Genomic DNA, 19,491 nt, shown 5'->3' with positions numbered 1-19,491 from the left:
TTATTTATTTAAATAAATCAGAGGCTCAGTGTGTCCTTTCAGCTCCGGTCACACTGACCAGGAATATTTTTTAAATGAACAAAGATTTCATAAGAAATCTGTAAATATTTTATCTTCCAAGGTAAATGACAACTAAATGTGAACAATTAAAACCCACGGAGACTCTTAGCAGGGAACCAGTGGGAACGGGAGTGCAGGTCAGCTAGAACTTTTGCATTTCCTAAGGAGCCAGATAGAAACTGCAGCCAAGTACCCAAACTGATGCAGGATCCCAGCCAGCTTCATCAGCGGTTTACAGAGAAAGCCCGGGAAGACGTTCACACAAGCGTCCTGTTCTAGAAACATCAGGGGCACTGAGACAAGCGGAGGTGCACAAAACACACTTGCCCTTTTCGAGCACGGTAATAGGTTGATAATCACAAAAAAAGGAGGAAGGAGTTCTGGTGAAGCCCCCCCAAGAGTTACGCAGTCCTCCAAAGTGAGCTGGGTGGCAGCTTGGATCAACGAGAAAAGGCAATAAAAACCAACAGGGGGGGTTCTGAGTCGGAGGGTGTCTCTGGAGAGGTAACTTCAGGCCATGCAATAAACTGTGGGCTTTACATCACACAAAAAACCGCGAATCCGATTCCAATTCAACATCCACGACATACTGGCTGTTCACTCACTTTATTTCTGTTCCCACAATACCTACAGTTGTAAGATTAACCACAGCAGTGGGATTTGTGGCAAACGCTAGGTTAACGACCACAAATGAACATTTATTTTCTATCCCAGCAGTTTCCACAGTCTCCTACTAGCAACTGCGCTTCCCGGGTTGTCAGTCCCACAAGTCTTAACTTTTTCAAACAGATTTCATCGGGGCTGTTATTCCACCTGGGGTTGTGCAACCTTGATTTTGGGAACTGCCATCCAGCTCACTGCAGACTACATTTGCAGGGGGGACACACACTAGCAAGAAACGTTTCCTTTTTCACGCTTATCAATGTTGTTATATTCAAGGGAACCAGCATGTTTGGTTCCTCAGGTGACAAACTTTTCACTATGATGTTGGCAAGCTCTTCCATCCAATTAAAATTATTTTTTTAATCGTTGAACATTTCTTTAAAACAAACTTACCTGTCCTGTGTTCTAGTTAGTTGTATGCCTTGTGCAACTCAAAACTTGAATAAAGGAACGTGAGTACAGTGTCAGTCCAAAAACTACAACACAACATATACCATGGGGGTTTTAATTCCTTTTTTTTTTTTTTTTTTTAATTACGGGGCAACTTTGCTGGGCATAGTGAGCGTGAGAGGTCAGATGTATCGCCTGAAAGCAATAAACGAATCATCAGATAATGTGAACATTTTGGGGGGATCAGTTTTTGGATCCAACTATATCAGCCTTTCGTATCTTGTCATCTGCTTCTCTCCCAAATTAAATAGGGGGGGGTGGAAGGGAAGAGAGTAAAAGCAAGACACCTTACATGTCTTCACACAAAAAAGCTCTGTAGTAACTGCAAATGGGAGAAAAAAAAAAAGAAAAGCAAGCAGCACAAGTAGTAGCTAAGCTAATTCAACACACACAGCATCGCAACTACCCTGTAAATACTTCTATTTTCCTTTCAAGAATAACCTGTTTAAATTGATGTTATCTTGGGGATTTATTAGTTACCTTGGCCTGGTTGACGTGTGCCTGGAATAATCCCCAAGAAAAAGCTAGGTTATGGTCTGATTTTTTTTTTTTTTTTTTTTTTTGCTACACACTTTTTTTTTTTTTTTTTTTTTTTTTTTTTTTTTTTTTTTTTTGCGCTACACACAGGAATATTTTTGTCCTGCTGCAACTGAAAGAGCAAGGCTGCAGAAGCTGGTGGAAGCAGTTCTTCAGATCAGGAGGAGGGCTGTTTTGTAGGGAGAAAGTTTTCTTACGTTTTAATTTATTAATTATTTTGCTCTGCAGTGTGTTTTGCAAAAGCTGTATTCTACTAATCACTGGGGGTACAAGGGGGAAAAAAATAATTGACAGCTGTAACCTAATCCTGGAAAGCAAGTACTCATACCTAATCAGACTGATACAGTAAAAGCACTCTCATCACGTGGACTGAAAAAGCACCACCATGTGTTGTATTTAAAGATTTTGTGAAATAACACCTGGTAGTTTAAGAGAACCACTCATCTTTTCAGTATCATGCACAGGTAGCTAACGATAACCATATACTAACCAGTCACTGGTAGCCAGTACTTCTTGCTCCTTCCCAAGTAGGCCACTTGCTCCGTTATCCGAAATAGGCACCTGTGTGTAGCGACACACCAGCACCGCGTTCCTGCCAGCAGCCTCCCCCTTTGCTCTTCAACAGTCTCCGAGTAAGAAAGACCCCGGAGCTGCTTCCACCACACTGAAGCATTTCAGTGCCACCGCGCCACCAACCAGACCAGCTACAGTATTCATACCACAGTTAGCAGCAGCTTCGGATTTAGAAGCTTCCTGACCACTGCGCACAGAGCAATCCAAAGCCTCTAGGCACCTCGTCCTTCTTTTCAGGGACACGACTGAACCCATACCCCAGACTTCCAGACCAGGCCTAAGCTGTCAGCTGAGGACTCAACTGCATACACGCTTCTAGCACAGTGGGTTCTTCCAGGGAAGCATTCAAACACATTTCCACTTCTACAAGACAGGTTACAGAATGAAAAAGCAAAAAATTAGTACATGATGCTTATTAACTGCTAATCATTCAATAGGCACAAAAAAAGGAGATTAAATAGGTAAATTATTTTGTTCTTCAAAGGCATTATTATCCTAAAAGTTACTGTCCTGAAGAAAAACTGTCTAGTAAGAAAGTCCAACTGAACTGAATGCATTTGAGTGTCCCAGTAAAAAACCAGTGAGCACACCTTAACTACTTCAGGACAGCAGCAGCCCCTAGTGGCATACTGATACTGCCTCAGCTACGGGCTTCCAGGCCGGGAATAACCTGATAGCCTGAAAATAAGAATGTAAAAAACACATGTAAATATAATATAAACATGTACTGTTCTCCCACTTCATTGCCAATATGTTAAATTTTTCACTTTACATCTTTAAATGTGCTTTTTGAATATGTCTGTCTGTTCTTCCGTAACTAAAACTCAGGCAAGAGCTGTCCAACACGTCGTGGGGAAGGCTGTACACTGCTAACCCCTTTCAGCAGATGACATGACTACAACACCCAGGTATCCAGGGGGAGCTGGAGGAAGAGAGACATACGATGCTATTTATATTGTCTTTTCCAACCTGCCTACTCACGCAGCAGAAAGCTGACCAAGAATATTATTGTGTACTCTTCTGCTTCCTTACGGGTGCTATGCGAGAACCTTACTACACGTATCCTCTGCAGTTTGCCTCGAGTTACAGCTTGAGAGGAAATAGTAGCCAACACACTGAACTGGTCAGCACAATCAGCAGTTTTCTGTCTCTGCTCACTTGGACAACTCCAGTTTCTTCTCTTTCCTGTATTATTCTATTGCTATTTTTCCAGGTAGTCCAATCACTCCATTACATGCAGCTCTGAAGGCAGAGCAGCAATGCATTTTCAGTGAAGGATTCTAAGCTTCAGAGTTGATTTCTATCCTATAGCCCTGAGAAAAGCAGAAGTTGCTTAGACACCTTCCAAAAGGTCAGTTACACCAGGATGAGAGCTGTACACATGCGTTCACAGATGCACAAAAACCCAAGAGACGCGATGGATTTGTAATGGGCCAGGAAAAGTGCATGCTTCGAGCCAGGTGAAGGAGACTTTGAAAAATCTTACCTCTACTTGGCTATTTTTATTACATTATAAGAAACACAGATTTCCTAAAGGCTATAGAAAAAAAAATAATATTCTGGGGTCAATTAAAAGGAAAAACTAACAAAATACAATACCAGCATCAGATTTGTTGCCATAGCGTACAGCCCTACAACCATGACAGCTGGAAAAGTTTAGTGCACACAAAACACAGAACCAAGGTTTCTTAGAATAGAATTACATGTTTATTGTTCACATTTGAAATAATTTGGTTCTTAACTGAACCACTGAAAGTCCTAATGCATCTGTAAACTGAGTATCACTATAAAACAATTTAAAATGCCATGTAAAATAATATTATGTATGCATGTGTTTCATTTCATGGTTTCTCAGCATAATCACTCTGTCTATTTACAAATATATAAAGATTTTGCACTTTAAGTCATCTGAAATATCAAAGAGGTATTTTCAAATCACACAATAAATATAGAACCTGTTTTGTTAAAAATCTACAGTATACTGTACATTCAAGTTGAGGCAAAAGAAGTTTTAATACCAGTTACACTTGAGACATAAACGAATGTTTCCAATAATCAAACAATTTCTAAAAGTGCTATCTCTGCCTGTGATGAAAGGTAACATTGGGATCCGGTATTTCCTTAGACACAGCTTCAGACCACCGCTTCATTCACAGAATCAGAGCTCCAGTTACTAGAAAAATATCAAAGCTTTTATATATTTTTAAATTATCTTCTTTCAAGAGTTGCAAGAAAAAGAGGCAAAAAATGGTCTAAAAAAAATAAAATAAGAGCCATGTGCACGCACATACACACACACACACACACCACAATTCAGATCACCACATAATCCTCTAGAAGAATGATCAGACTCATAGCATTCTGTTTCACTTAAGAATGGGAAGTTTATGAACAAATCTCTAACAAAAAAACCAGCAGGCAACCCTAGGAAGTCTAAGGCAGTTGTTCTATGTGCAAGTTTCTACATAGCCGAGTGCCAACTCCAGAGTCTTCCCATGACTTTGTGCATTACTCAGTTTCTTCTTTGTCGCTTCCCACCCACTGATTTGGCTTGCTATCTCCAGCAGGTTTTTTTCCTGCAGCACTGGAACAGGGGAGGGGGAAAAAAAAGAAAAGAAAAAAAAAAGAAAAAAGAATGTTACAATGCAAATAAATTATGCTTTGGATAGAAACACAGTACTGGTTTTACGAAATGAGGTTTAATACGTTTTGCTATGGATTAATCATAAGCCTTAGATCAGGCTTTCTGTAAGTTACCACAACTTAGCCTTTGTGCTCTACATAGAGCTTAGCACTGTGAAAATAACCACCTGCAACATCGTTTTGGATACCTGTTATGTGTAATATACTGAGATGTCTGGCAAGGTTCTGCTGAAACTGGACCACTCAACATACAGTGAGGTTTTCTTTGCTGAGATGTAGATTTCACCAAGCGATTGTCTTGGTCAGAACCTAAGAGATACACATATCATCAGTTAAACTACAGTGCAACCAAAAACATTTGAAGGACTTGCTTCTTTATGTCTTCTGCTTTAAAAAAAACCACCCCAAAATGTCTTACAGCATGTCTATAATAATAAGTCTTATGGTTATCATCTGTGATAAAACTTTGTAAGTACACACAATGCTATTGAATGAAATTATATTAAAATTAGGATTCTAAATTTGAAAGTGAAGCATTTGCTGACACAACTGCCACTGCAAGTAGTCATACTGAAGTCAAGTTTAAAGTAACTAAAACGTAAAGTTTCTTGCTTTACAATTGCTAAAGCTTTTTTACTCATTAAGCAAAAACTTCTCCAGTATGCATACACAGTAATTAACAACAACATGAGAACTTGCAAACTTGACATAAAAAAAAATTAAAAGCAGTAAATTAGATGCCTTAGAATTTATATGAACTTCACCACCACTAAAGTCAGAGCCAAAACTTGGCAGGGCCAGATCAATCCCCGCTAACTCTTCTTCACATTTAGATTTAAATTCTTTCATAAGAAGAAAAAAAAAAAAGAAATGATTCTGTATTCTACAATATTCATCATAGCGCTATAGAATTAAGAGCTTTTGGACAAGTGTTGTGAAAAAGGAAAATTTAACATGAAACAATTCTAATTATAACCTTTGGAGTAATATCCAAATTGAGCATGATTCTCTGTGTGGCAGACATATTTTTATTTTTACTACTATCATCCAGTAGCTTAAGATTAGGATATACAAGGTTGAAGGATACCATTCAGAACAGAAAATATGGCATTAAATATATCAAGAAAGACTAGAATTTGGAAAAAGGCAATTACAAATCAAAAGCTTTACTGTACAATGAGTGTTAACAGATCTCAAGCTGCTCACAGATCACTAAATCAAGTCATTCTTTATGAGCAACAGCCAAACAATCTCAATTCTGTTTCTAAAAATAAATTTTCCTGTGGAAGATCATTTCACTTCCCACTTACAGAAGTGCTACAGGAATTGCACAGAGGAGAAACAAGGAGAACCCAGGGCACACGAGGTAGGCTACTTTATCTAACAAGAATACTAGTTCAAGCTATCTTTCCTTGCTAGATGTTTCACACATTTATCTTTACATGTTGGCTGCCATAACAAGAAGCTATTTAACAGAGATTATTGTTATTTTTTCCCCATCCCTTTTTTTTGTCTCACCTCACCCTCCCACCCCTTAGAAAGTATTGAAGGCTCAGTGGTGAAGACCAAAACACTGCACATGCATATTCAGGCATGAGGAGATGGAAAACAAACTTACAAATTTGAAAGAAAAAAAAAATGTAGAAAAAAGTAAAAAAATACTTTCAATAAAAACAATATTCCAAATTATGTGTCATATAGTATATTGTCATTATCTTTTCTGGAGAAGTTATTCCTTTATGAAGATTTGAATCTTAAAAATGTGTTCATTGCTCAAATTTATTTTTGTTATCATCATGCTATTTTTACTCTTTTTCCAAAGGATTCTTTTTTACTGAATATGTAGGTGTACGCATGTTTAATATCACCTCATCTCAATTAATGCTGCCGTCCCCACATTATGATGCTCATTTCCAAAACTTTTTTCTAATCTATGCTGATCCCTGTAAGTCACGATTTCTTCAACTGCCTTGGCAATTAATATGCTCACATTTAAATTAATCATTCTAAAAGTTCCCCATTCTTAACAGCTGCGCTGTCAGGTACTCAACATTCACCAGAGCGCTTGGCAAATATAAATTCATTACATAAGTAATTATCAGGGAGGGATTTACCACAATTCCCTTTTTAGAAGGAGATTTTGAACCCTGAGTTACTGTGACAGGTAGAGGCACACAGACACATGGTAAATTCTGTCTTGGGAAGTTTTGAGGCTTTAATAGTTTTGTTTATATTTGCATCTTCTAGTCAAAAGGGGGGAAAAGAAACATATTACAAGAACATAATTTGAACCAAATACTTGCTTCCTAAGAAGGCACTGGGAGTTGTCACATTTTCAGAGTGCTTGTAATCAGTAGACATACTTAAGAACTGTTGCTTCAGCCACGCTCCTCGATCTTCTTCAAATGCCTTTCTCTAGGAAAAGAGATGCCAGTTTACACCGATGACAACGGGAACAAGCTTAGTCCACATTGAACTGATGCAAAAGTTGTAATGCCTCCATGTAATTAAGGAGAGCAGGCAGTTTAACACAGAATTACAGTCATGCGAGCAAGCTTTTGAATCCAACAAGGATTAGCTGAGGAGGTATTTATTTACAAGCCAGACCCCAGGGTTTGTTTCACAGAGGTCTGGATAATCCTTTCGTTTTACTGTTCTCCACTCCAGTGACACAATCTCCTATCGCTGCCTCCTATGCTCCCCGTCCCTCTCAGTGTGGCACTACCTCTGGGAGGTTGGCCTCATTTCTGGGCAGCTGCCAATAAGGATTACTGCTTAAACCTCAACCCCAAGCCTTCTTCTAAACAGATAAAATAACATTGAAAATACCACTGATTCCTTCTGTCTGAAACTGGGGCAGAAAAAAAGGGGGGGGTTTTGTTTGTTTGGTTTTTTCCCCCCATTTTCCAAACACTCTGAGCACAGAAAAGAAAAATCATGGCTAAAAGACAACCTCCAAAAGATCCAGTGGCTCTGGAACCAAGCAAAAAGCTATTTAATCTCCAAAACCCATCAGTGAAACAGGACATCCCCATTGTATAAAATTATTTCTACTATGTCAGTAGAAAATAGAGCAAACTGAACTCCAATGCTAACTTTCACAGACACCTACAAAGCTTACAGCATTGCTTCTCTTTCCATGCTTAAGCATTTTAACAAGCAGAAGCATGGATAGTTAGGCTTATGCTGCAATGTAGTCCTAAACATCTCTGGACAAACAATTATCATTTATGAGCACTCAAGACCTAAAGCTGAATTCAAGGGCCAATGGGAAATTCATTAATTCATTAAAATGCAATAAAAATAATAGAAGAAGTTGAAGAATACATATCTATATGTAGTGGTCTGGGTCAATATTCGTTACCATGTGCAATACTGTTGTGGCAGTATCTCAAGTAAAATCTAAAGTATTTTATGTCCTTTACAATAAATTTTACACCATAAGAATAAAAAAAAAAAAAAAGAGTCTCGAGTCAGACAAGTTGTCCACCTAGCTCAGTATTCTGTCTCCAACAATGGCCACAAGCAATGCTATTTATGAGATCACATGAACCTGGCCACTTTCTGCAGTGCATTCCCTCAGAGTTTCCCAGCCACAGAAGTAATTTGATTAGACATGTTGGGAGCCACCCCCTTGCCCACTCCCTTTTAGTATCCATCTGTGGATGTGTTGTTCATGAGCAACTGCTTTTTTCAATCTGCTGATAATGATGGCCTTCACGGTCTCCTGTGGCACCAAAGTCCGTAAGTTAACTACTCGATACATGAAAACTTAACTTTTTGGGTATGTTTTAGACTTAATTTCAAGCAGTTTCTATGCTAGTCCTGCTAGTCCTAATCTTGAGATCGGCGAACAACAGTACTACTTTCGTCTGACTAACTGAATCCACAGTTTTATAAATTTTACTCACATCCCACTCCAACTTTCTCCTCTGCATGTCAAAGCAAGCAGTTCTGCAAGAAATAAATCTAAAGTCCATTTCTTTTTTTCCTTTCAATGGCTTTTTTTCCTCTCATATCTGTACCGTCATAGTTTCACAACCACATCATTGTGACCTCCTTTCCCTGCTAAACTTGTAAGCCCCTTCATGTTCTTGGCCCTAATTATTGGCTAGGCCAAAGGACACTCATGCTAGAGCTCCTTTAGAGACACAGCTATCATCGCTGCCTTCCAGTATGTGTGCTTACTGGCCAGCTTGACTACAAGAACAGAACAGATAACGACTCTGCTATGGGAAAGTCAGCAATTACTTTGCATTTCTGCAATAGTCACTGGTTTTCACAAAAGTTTAGGAATCGAATACTTTGAGAATTCAACCCTGAAGCCAAATCTGCCTAAAATTTGCAGGAGCCTTGCTTTCAAAGGAAACTTAACTTAAGCAGCATCTAATAAAGGATTTAGTGAAGAAGTGGGCTGATTTCTAAAAGTCCATAGATATTTCAAAAGCTGAAACAAAAATATGTCATTCCAGTTGCAGCATCTGTATTTTCCAATACACACAAAAAACTTGGTTTTTTTGAAATGCCGACAGAACGATCTCCTACAGTGACCAAAGATATGTTTTGCACAGTATGGGAACAATCTTTCTGTATAGATGTTAGCAAACAACTACTGCTGCATGGCTGCACTTTAGTGTGTGTAACAATAAAACTACTTAATAGTTGTAACTCATCTTCCACAGGAGTTCCCTTTTCCAATACTTTTCTACTTTTCTAATACCTCAAGTCCTAATCTAATAGCAGCTTCTGTAAAGCTTCTTCGTTCCTTCTCAAAATTCTTTTTTTGTTCTCGAAATAGTCTCCATTCTTCCTGAAGACGCTCTCTTTCTTCCAACAAGTAGCAGTCCTGTAGTAACAGAGTGGTGTCATCGTCACATGGAGACATAAGCTGCTGCTGCAGATACAAAGCAACAAAAGACACAAACATTAATTTGTGAGTGACTGTTAAGAAGTGCAGTATTTCCACAGGTTCAGCTTTATCAGAAAAATAGTTGAAGTTTAATATGGAAACAATGTAGTATCAAGTTGGTGACTGGTGGGGGCAGAGTTTCAGATGGCAAGCAAAATTTCCCTGTTCAGGCAGCTGACCGTAGCAGCCTTCCTCACCTTTGTTTATCCCCCAAAATTATTCCTACCAGGATGATAAACTCATTAAGTTACTGATCAACCCACTAGCACACCTATACTCTGACCAGCCATTAAGATATTTTATTTAAAAAGCATTATCAAAGAACGGAGATATGCTCAGAGGTGGGAAAAGTGGCACATTAAAAGACAAAAGAGTTTAGATTCAGTTGAGAAAAATAAGAAAAAATAAAGCCTACTACCTGTAAGAGCTGTTGCTGAGTTTTGATCATTTCTTTACATTGCTGAATCTCTAACTCTAGCTTTTCAGTTTCCAGCTCATGGTCTTCTCTTGAAATGACATCTTTTTCATTCAAAGCTCCTGAATGTACACGTGACACTAAGGGCGGGGGAAAAAAGCTACTTAAAAACAAAATAAAAAAAAAAAAAAATCTCTCATGTCAGGGACTCATATCAATAGCAAAAGGTTTCAGACTGTATTTATTTCATCCTGATAGACAGATACACAGTGTATACAAAAGCACTTCTATCAGAGACAAGAGTTCCAGAATTGGTGCTACACATGTAATTATGCAAAAAATCCAGTTCAGAAAAAAAAAGGCAATGAAAACATAGCTGTTTCACATTCCCCAAGGTAAACCATGCATTTGCACTGCAATGAAAGTGTCACACAAACCCCCAACTTGTTTCAGCAGTTATTTAAAAGAAAAAAAAAAAGACAACTGAAGACTTCTTTTCACTGACATGCTGTTAGCTTATTCTTCTGAGCCCGTTTTTGAGGGGCTAGTGTGTTCATAAAAATACAACAGCAACTATATTTATCACAGATATAAAAAGAAAGCCTTTTCCTTCAAGTCCTGTGAAGGAGAAATGGAGCTAACAAACATCATGTGCGTATTTTCTTCCCAGTAAGGGAATGAATTAGACAGGAATAAAATTTATTTTGTACAATTACATACTGCTTCATTTAATTTCACGCACAGCTATCACAGTGATTGCAATAGGCCAAGTTTTGATCCCCTGATGACAGTGTTTGAACATTAATTGAATCCTAAAGGACTAGACTATGGTCATCTCTATAAGTCCAAAAAATAAAAAGGTGACTCCAAGAAAACAGCAAATACTTGAAACATTTTTGCTGATGCTTACAACTATTTTTTCAGTCAGTCACACCAAATCAAGTGTTACTCAGAACAAGTGTTCTTAAAATCCTTTTTATGGTATAAAGATATTCTCATAGACCATCTGCTCTTTTATTTGCAATTGCACGCGTGACCTTCTCAGTCTTATTCTTGACTGCCAACATCCCTGTGGTAGCAGCAGCATTTGCTAGCATGGGAAAATAATACTAGGAAAGAATTTTATATATTTTTAGCCATCTTTTAATGCTGTTTAACAGCTGGAAATGAGGAGAGTCCGAAACCATACCATCATCCAGTTCGCTTTAGAATGCCACAAGAAGCCTCAGAGGTATGGATGTGACAGGATTTACATATTTTGCATCCAATTACTTCAAATTGTTACAGCTGCATTACTTCAATATCTCAAGAAGGTGGGGAAAGGCAACAAACATTACTACAGGGCACGTACTTTCAGAAGAAAAATAATTGTCTCTTCAGAAAGTTGCCATTTACTGTGTCAAACTATAATCATGTCCTTTCTCCTGATAATAGGCTTGGTATGCAATGGCTTCCCTAACTACCTACAATTAAAACTCACACAGAAAAACGCCAGTCACAAGCCCTTTCAGGAAGTCTACCAGGTCACAATGCCTTCCATCTTAGCTTCCTTTAGCTTAGGCAGTCAGTAAAGTAAATCCTAAAAGCATGATATCAAAAGGAATTATCAGTAGCATTTTATATGTACATGCAATACAGTTAAACGTCACCTTGGTTATCCAGCTTTTCAACGTGATTTTTCAGCATTCTCCATTGTTTTCTAATGCTGTTGGTAAGCTGCTCTCGTACAGTTTCACAAGACAGTTCCCACATATTCTCTTTATTTAACTCTCCAATATCTTCCTCCAGGTCTGAAAGCACCTGTAGAAGCAGAAACAAGCAGCTGCAAACCACTCCATCACTCCAAATATGTGTATTTTTTTATTTAAGTAAACTGACTATGCAGCATGAACAGGATTTAAGGCAATGATTTTCTCCCATGCAGCACACGATGTGCAATCCACTGCAAGTCTCACAAGAAGTTTACTTTTTTTTTTTTTAAAATTATCAAGTTACTCCAGCACTACACCAAGCTACCACACAGATTTTAACTGAAGAATACTTACTGGCCCATCTTCAGACCTTTCTTTAGGTTTCTGTTTCTGAGGTGGGAGAAGTGAAATAATCTCTTTCTTCATTTGCTGAAGAACTTTTTTCAGCTCAGCATTTTCCACTAAAAGCTGTTTTTGCCGTTGTTCATAATCACTTAACAGAACTTTGTACATTTCTTCTTCATTTCTGGAAGAAGTAGTCTTACAGTAACAACATAACAGCCATAGGATATGCTTCATTTAATGTTATTCTAAGACAACTACCTGGCTTCTGTCTTATCAGTCCTCCATGCACCTCTCTTCCCATCAGCTCTACCAACATAATTTAGAACTTCCATAGCTACAAATGAAAAGGATATTACAAAGCATGAAACAACACGCAAATATATATTCAGATGACATTGCATTTACATGTGATTATTGTCAAGAGACCACATTACCCAAATATCCCCCTCAGTCTTCAGACCCATATGAAACAGCATTGCCCTGCTTAAAGCAAGAATAAGACAGTCAAAGAAAGATGATCATTTTTTGTGTTTGGAAACTCATGGAGCGATGTATTATCAGCCTGTCTTATCTTTCTTATGGATTTCTTAATGATACCTTCATCCCCATTTCAACCTTTATATTGGTGTATCAACTTGAATCTCTCTTCTGGCAATAATGCCAGTCTTCTCTCCAGTTTAGAGTAAGCAACTTCCTGGCATTTCACAAAGTGTTCCTCAAAAGAGAAAAAAACCCCACCAAAACCCAAACAAAACACACACCAGCAACAAAAGCCCAAAACCACCACATCACTACAGATTAGTGGTCCAAGCTCAATTCTAATTAGTTACCAAGCAAACAGTAACTAGATTTAGAACCCTGTTATTTTGACCTCACTGATATTTGAGCTAGTACTAGCCAACTGGAGTCAAGAACATGCCACAAGTTTTGCTGACCTCAGGGTGAGGCTTCTAAAGATTACTGAGCTGATACCTAAAGACTTTCTGCAGCCAAAATAGGTGTTCCTACGACATCCTATCCTGGTTTGCCTTATCAACAAGCACTTTCAGAAAACTTAAATCAGCAGAAAACCAACTTGGCAATAACATTCATAGTTTTCTTCCGGTTTAGTAAACTAAACCAGCTTAGTAAAATACAAATGCACTACAGTTGGCAGACAGCTGAGTGGTTTGGGGGTGGTAGGAGGGATAAGAGAGGAAGAGCAGGTCTTCCCTTCCACTGAAGATAAGTGATATATGGCCAGATATATGAACGAAAAGGTGCAGGTATTTTTTCAATTACATTGACACTGCTACCTATATTCAGCAACGCACAACAAAGAACTATACATACACTAAATAGCGCCAGTGAGTGCCTTGAACACAATTTTTGGACAGCATAACATAGAAGTACTTGTATGATAAAGGAGACTTCCTTTCTCCTCATTCCACATAGCACTAGATACTATGTCTATCTTGTGTTACATACTCTCTAAAATTTCTCATTGCTTGTCGACTATAGTATCTCAAGGGGGAAAAAGCTCATGCAGTGTTCCTTCCCAATTGTAACTGGTGGGCATAATACAGTGCTTATGTCACTATCTGAAGTCTTGTAACGGTAGCAGTAGCAAGAAAGTAGAGGAGGGACAGCTCTGGCTTAGGAATTGATTCCAAATAATTCTCCCTAGTAAAAAACCTCATTTTGTAGAGATCTCCTTTTGGTTTGTGCTTGGTAAACAAACTTTTATATTGTTTTCCATAAGATTATTAGCCTCACACAGCTGATGAAATATTATACCTTTTATGTAACATTCCAACATCTAAGTAAAAATCTAAAGTCAATATGGCCCTCCTCTTGTAAAGATACCTAGAACCAAATTTAAGCATTTTTAACATACAGAATATGCTGGTTTGCCATAGTAAGATTCACAGAGCTACTTACCTATCTTTTTCTCCTTTTTGTTCATGACTAACTGATGTAAGCGTTCCTTTAGTTTGTTATATTCTCTCTCTTTCCTCTTCATATCATGATTGTACTGTGTAGCTCTACTTGAAATTATGTTCTGTAGCTTCTGTACCTAAAAGCAACCCCACAAAAACTGTGTTTCTTCAACTAAAGCGTAAGCACATACATTTTTTCAGAAAACCGAAACATGTGAAGCAAAATGATGCTTCCATTAAACTGTATTTCTGGTGAAAGTGACAAAAGGAATCAGGAGAACTCTTCCAACCCATGGATTCTGACCTCAGACTTAAGTCAGGGGATTCAGTTTCTTTTCTGCAGAAACCAACATCATAAGCAACATATTATAATACTATAGGCCCTCTGAAGTACAACTGAGCTCATGTTCAGGCAATTCACGTAACCTTTTTTAACACCTTTATCAAACAGAGCAGAAAAGGACAGATTTTTGGTTTCAGTCATTAATGTTCAGGATCTAGTTTAAAGTGTGCTTGGTAGGTTTACACTAAAAAAAATAAAGTCTTCTTGTCTTGAGCAGCAGGATGCTGGAAGACAGACTAATGTGTTTGGTCAAAACTGACCTTTTAGACCTTACATACAGTGCATTCAGTATTTTAAGCTGGAACTTTAGTATGTTCACTATATACAGATAGTACTACGATTGCTAACTGTATCAATATGTTTATGAACACAGAGAACACTCACAGAAACTTAGGAGCCATGTAAAGTATGGGGCCGGGGGTGTGCAGGAAGGAGCACACCAGAAACAAAACCCAAACTCAGCATGTCTCAGATTTCAAAGTGTTTTCTGATCTTGGTTCTTCCAAGACTCCCAAGTTTAACATGACTCCGCTTTTGGGCTGGGCTTCCCCCACCTCCCTTCTTTTTGATCTTTTACTCTCCTGTACAATATAACCAAAAAAAGAAAAGCCCCTATATACAAACGTTTGAGGAAGGGACTGAATCCTGTTCCCCCTCCTACTTTTTGATATTTTAAAACATTTGAAGACAAAGCTATGCTCAAAAAGACAGAAAGCCTCAGAATCATAGAATCGTATAGGTTGGAAGAGGCCTTCAAGATCATCAAGTCCAACCGTTAACCTAGCACTGCCATCCCACCACTAAACCCTGTCCCTAAGCACCTCGTCTGCCCTTCTTTTAAATACCTCCAGGGATGGGGACTCGACCACCTCCCTGGGCAGCCCATTCCAGAACCTGACAACCCTTTCTGTGAAGAAATTTTTCCCAATTTCTGCGTTTAAAAGCAGAAAACTGCACATGTGCATTTCTGTGGTACTCTCGACCACTGTTATAACTTGAACCTATCCCTTACAGAATCTATTTATCCATATGTAACATGCAGATTTCACTTTGGTGAAAGACAACATTTAGCAACAAAAAAAGCATTCAAAAGGAACAGTTACAAGACTCCTTGCAAAAAACCATATTATTGAATATCTATGTAATGACTTGTGTTAATGTACAAGACAACTCACTTCATCCTTTTCATTTTTAAGTAACTGATGCAAATTTCTGTTCTTGCTTTGCAGTTGTCGGTCTCTTTCCTGAAGTCCAACTATTTCCCTCTTAGATAATTCCAGCTGTTCCTAGAAGAAGTGTTGATAGTTCAGTATCAATAAGAAATAATAGCAAAGAAATAAAAAAAACCACCACCAAACCCAAAACCACCACACACCCCCCAAAAAACAAACCATACAAACCAAACTGCCACACCACCTCACTTGAGATAAGTTTGCCTATGTATTTTATCTCTGATGTTTTGGGGATGATCTTGCATTCTCAATGACAAGTTAGTTCTATTTTCTGGAGCAAGATGTACTATTCTCCAGCACAAGAAACACTCCTGCTCCCAAACCCCAAAAATTTGGCTTGGTATTTAACACATATTGTCTTATACAGTTATTACTTTTTCATTAAGTCAGGATTTTGTAAGCATATCTATTCTGTGAACATGAGGCAGATACCAAGCAACCTATATGAATTTGGGACTACAGTTTTACCAGAATGTTTCAGTTAAACAGTCATGGGGATAATTAACACAGATATGCAGACTGTGACCATAGCAAAGCAAATGGAACATTGCACATACACAGAGAAAGGCTAGACAGATGATCTCATTGTAACAGATTATATAAAACTAGCATTTTGGAAATCTTTTTCCACAAATATGAGATTCAAACAAACCTGGAATTGCCAACTTAAATGACAGAGCCACACTACCTACAAGCTCTTTTTCTTCATATGTGTAGCAAGCTACAAACGCGTAGAGATATTTCAGCAACAAGAATTTATAAGCAAACCACAACAGAATATAGTTAACACAGTAGTGGAAGTCAAGAGGATCACTGCATGGTATCTGAAAGAACTTACACAAGAAACCTTACAAGCTGACAGCTAAATTAAATGCCCTGGGATTGAAGTAGTACTAACAAGTTTTTCCCCCCTCACCTTGAAGCCATTTGTCTAGGGAAAGTAACTGGAGCGTTCTGGAACCCAACATTATACAGTGTTTATATAAAAATGAGTGCAGTTACACATTATTTTTAATGTTAGATTGAAATACTTCTACATGGATGACCAATCTCAGCAGGACTACTACGATTTTGAGAATCTGCAGCAGTATTTGTCAAGGAGATAACGCTGGCCAGCCCTAGTGCAAAGCAAGCCTAAAAGGCCCTGACTTATGCATTGAAATATTTTTTTTTCCTTGACAGAATCAAGGGAAAGACAACACTCTTCCAATATGACTGCACATACAAGTACCCATGAAGTAGCATAAGCTGTGAACTTCCAACATATCAGCTGCTCCACAGTAGTGGACGTATTTATCTTGTGCATGTATTTGTCCTGTGATAGAACAAATCTTAGTAACTTCAGCTTTGACAACAGCTTCTGAGTAATTCTTACAAAGAGATTGTGTAGTCAGCTATCCAAGGAATCCAACAACAAAAAAACAGGGAAAACTACAGATATGGAGAAAGACTGATAAGAACCCTGTGACACACACTAGAAAAAGCTACCTACACTTTTACTGGTTACAGTTATATTGGGAATTTATCTTTTAGAGCTGGGCATATCCTTTTAAGTGATACTGAATGATATGAACCGAAGTTTTTAACATTTTCACCCACAGCATGCATTAACACTTCCAATCCAAACAATATTCCCTCTTCATTGATTAAAGAGACCATAATTCTAAAAAAGTTTTCAGTTCTCCCATTAATTCATGTCATTACATTTAAGGAATTTTCAACTGGAAAAAGACTTCAAAAAAACCCCCAAATACACATAAAAATACAACTGCAGATTAGTACTGGGGAGAAAAACAAAAAAGCACTCACTGTTAAGAATGTAAAGTATCTGTTAAATCTAAGTGCTGCATAATATTGGTGGAATTATCTTGTTTTCTACCTTTAATTTAGCATAGCAGTTCTGTAAGTGGTCCATATCACTACCCAGTTTCAGATGCTGCATTTCTACTTCTTCCTGAGCTCGGAGGTTCTTGTGCTGAAGTACAAGCAATTCATTCATGCAATTTATGATAGATATTAAATTTAATTCGTTTCCTTTGGACTCCGCATAAATAGAAGGAAAGCCCAGTGTTGTCAATTCCTGGTAAAAGACAAGACGGGGAGGGGGGGATAAAATAACTGGATCAATCTCTCACAATTCTCCAAAAGAGAAACAATATCGGGTGAAATCCTATGGGGGGTGGGGGGTTGGGGGGTGTAAAATCCTATTCCCCAGCAACTTTGGCTTCTGTGCATTGAGAAAGAAGCTTTCTTAATCCAGTGAATCTTTACAACCACAATTGATTTAATGTCACCTTCACACAACCTCCAATAAACAAGATCTGGCTTACCCTATTGAGATAGGATATGCTCTGTTCAATATTCTCTTCTGTGCAGAAGGCACTGAAAAAGCTGTGCATGCTTTTGGATGAAGGCAGTGGCAAGCGTAGCACTTGTGAGTTCATGCTTGGGGGAGATATCTTTTTTTCTGAGGTATATTGAAAAATATTTTTGCTATCTAAAAGTTAAAAACATTAAGAAACAAATCAGGGCTAATAGTTTAGGACATATCACACACAAAAAAACCTCACTACTCAAATCACTATTTACAGAAATTTACAATTCTAGAGCTTAGAATTTCATCCAGAATGACGTATATGAAACAATTCACAATTAAAAAAAAACGGATAAACTTCCACTAAAGATTTAAAAACTCAGTAACATTTTAAGGTATTATATCTTTCAAACTTTACTCATCTGCCAAGAAAAAATTGTCCAAACTTTCTTCCTAATTGGCTTGCTACAACACAATTTTTTAAGTTTTCTTTTTTTCCTACGCAGGTGTATTTAGTGAGCATTCTTATGGAATGTTATGATATCCTTATTCATATTAAAGTGTATGCTGTAATTTAGTCTTCCACTAGGCAGAAGTAGGCAAAAAAATATTTACTCTTTTAATGAATTTGTAATCAATTTATGAGGCAAAATAATACAGAACAAGTAAAGAAACATCTGCAAATGCAAAGTATCCTGAAAGGTGTGATTTAAAAAAAAAAGTATGACTGAAAAGTCTTAGAACCTTTATGTATATGCAAAAGGACAGTATTTTACAGTAGCATTTCTGTAAGGACTCAATCCGAAACAAAACACAAAATGCTTCACATTATTTAACATTCTGCTTAATTAGTCAAATGTGTCATGCATGAAACACCAATCTCTCTCTTTAGCAGCTACAACATCACTGGTAAAGTGAATCCACTAAATTCAAAACATTACCAGCTTACCTGATGACAGCACTGGCACAGTAATAGTCTTCCAATCTCCCATAGCTTGCTGGCAACGTGTGTTACGTAGGCATCTCCTAAAATAGCAAGAGCATTTTAGATTAACAATAGCAGCTAATACAGCTAGAAGATTAAAGCAAGCATAGAAGAGCGACTATTGGACTTGAGCCACGTGAATTTTTTCTACTACTTTACACAGCATTTGGAACACAGAAAGTACAACAAATATGCTGTAAAAAATGATGCATCTATCTGTAGTTAGCCTGAAACTTAACTACATCTTGTAAACCATTGACTAAAGCTAAAATGCCAGGCACATGTAAAATTAGTAAACATTCACACTGTAGATAACTCAGTTGTTTTTGTTGATGTACATCAGAGAAAACACAGAAAGCCAAATATTAAATATTTCCCTGCCATATAACCAGGAAGCAATTTTATCAAGATA

General features: G+C 37.8%; 1 protein-coding gene across 2 annotated transcripts; it reads right to left on the bottom strand.

Annotated features, from left to right (window-relative positions):
• Nucleotides 1–4,791: 4,791 nt before the first annotated feature.
• LOC104122898 (SSX family member 2 interacting protein) lies at nt 4,792–19,086 on the bottom strand. Of its 2 annotated transcripts, none has more exons than XM_009635086.2 (13): nt 19,044–19,086; nt 18,111–18,277; nt 17,660–17,860; nt 15,724–15,834; nt 14,207–14,342; nt 12,545–12,620; nt 12,296–12,467; nt 11,900–12,050; nt 10,254–10,390; nt 9,647–9,820; nt 7,230–7,341; nt 5,115–5,235; nt 4,792–4,867 (listed from the first exon to the last, which is right to left on the bottom strand). In XM_009635086.2, exons 1-13 carry the CDS (start codon nt 19,084–19,086, stop codon nt 4,792–4,794), a joined length of 1,677 nt encoding a protein of 558 aa, XP_009633381.2. The 2 variants fall into 2 exon arrangements, with proteins under 2 accessions (XP_009633381.2, XP_035746550.1); XM_035890657.1 differs by having other exon boundaries at nt 4,792–4,874; nt 5,116–5,235.
• Nucleotides 19,087–19,491: the final 405 nt, after the last annotated feature.

The sequence above is a fragment of the Egretta garzetta genome, unplaced genomic scaffold, assembly GCF_000687185.1.
Source record: "Egretta garzetta isolate BGI_Z169 unplaced genomic scaffold, ASM68718v1 scaffold43, whole genome shotgun sequence".
Taxonomy (NCBI): domain Eukaryota; kingdom Metazoa; phylum Chordata; class Aves; order Pelecaniformes; family Ardeidae; genus Egretta; species Egretta garzetta.
Note: the sequence above shows the minus strand (reverse complement) of the source record. Positions and strands in the feature narration are given on the sequence as shown.

Coding starts and splice junctions, on each gene's coding strand:
- LOC104122898 (XM_035890657.1), bottom strand. CDS start 19,086: ATGGGAGATTGGAAGACTATTACTGTGCCAGTGCTGTCATCAG. Junction 17,861..18,110: donor GCATATCCTATCTCAATAGG/GTAAGCCAGATC, acceptor GTCTTTTACCAG/GAATTGACAACACTGGGCTT. Junction 10,391..11,899: donor TGAAAAGCTGGATAACCAAG/GTGACGTTTAAC, acceptor CCCCGCCCTTAG/TGTCACGTGTACATTCAGGA.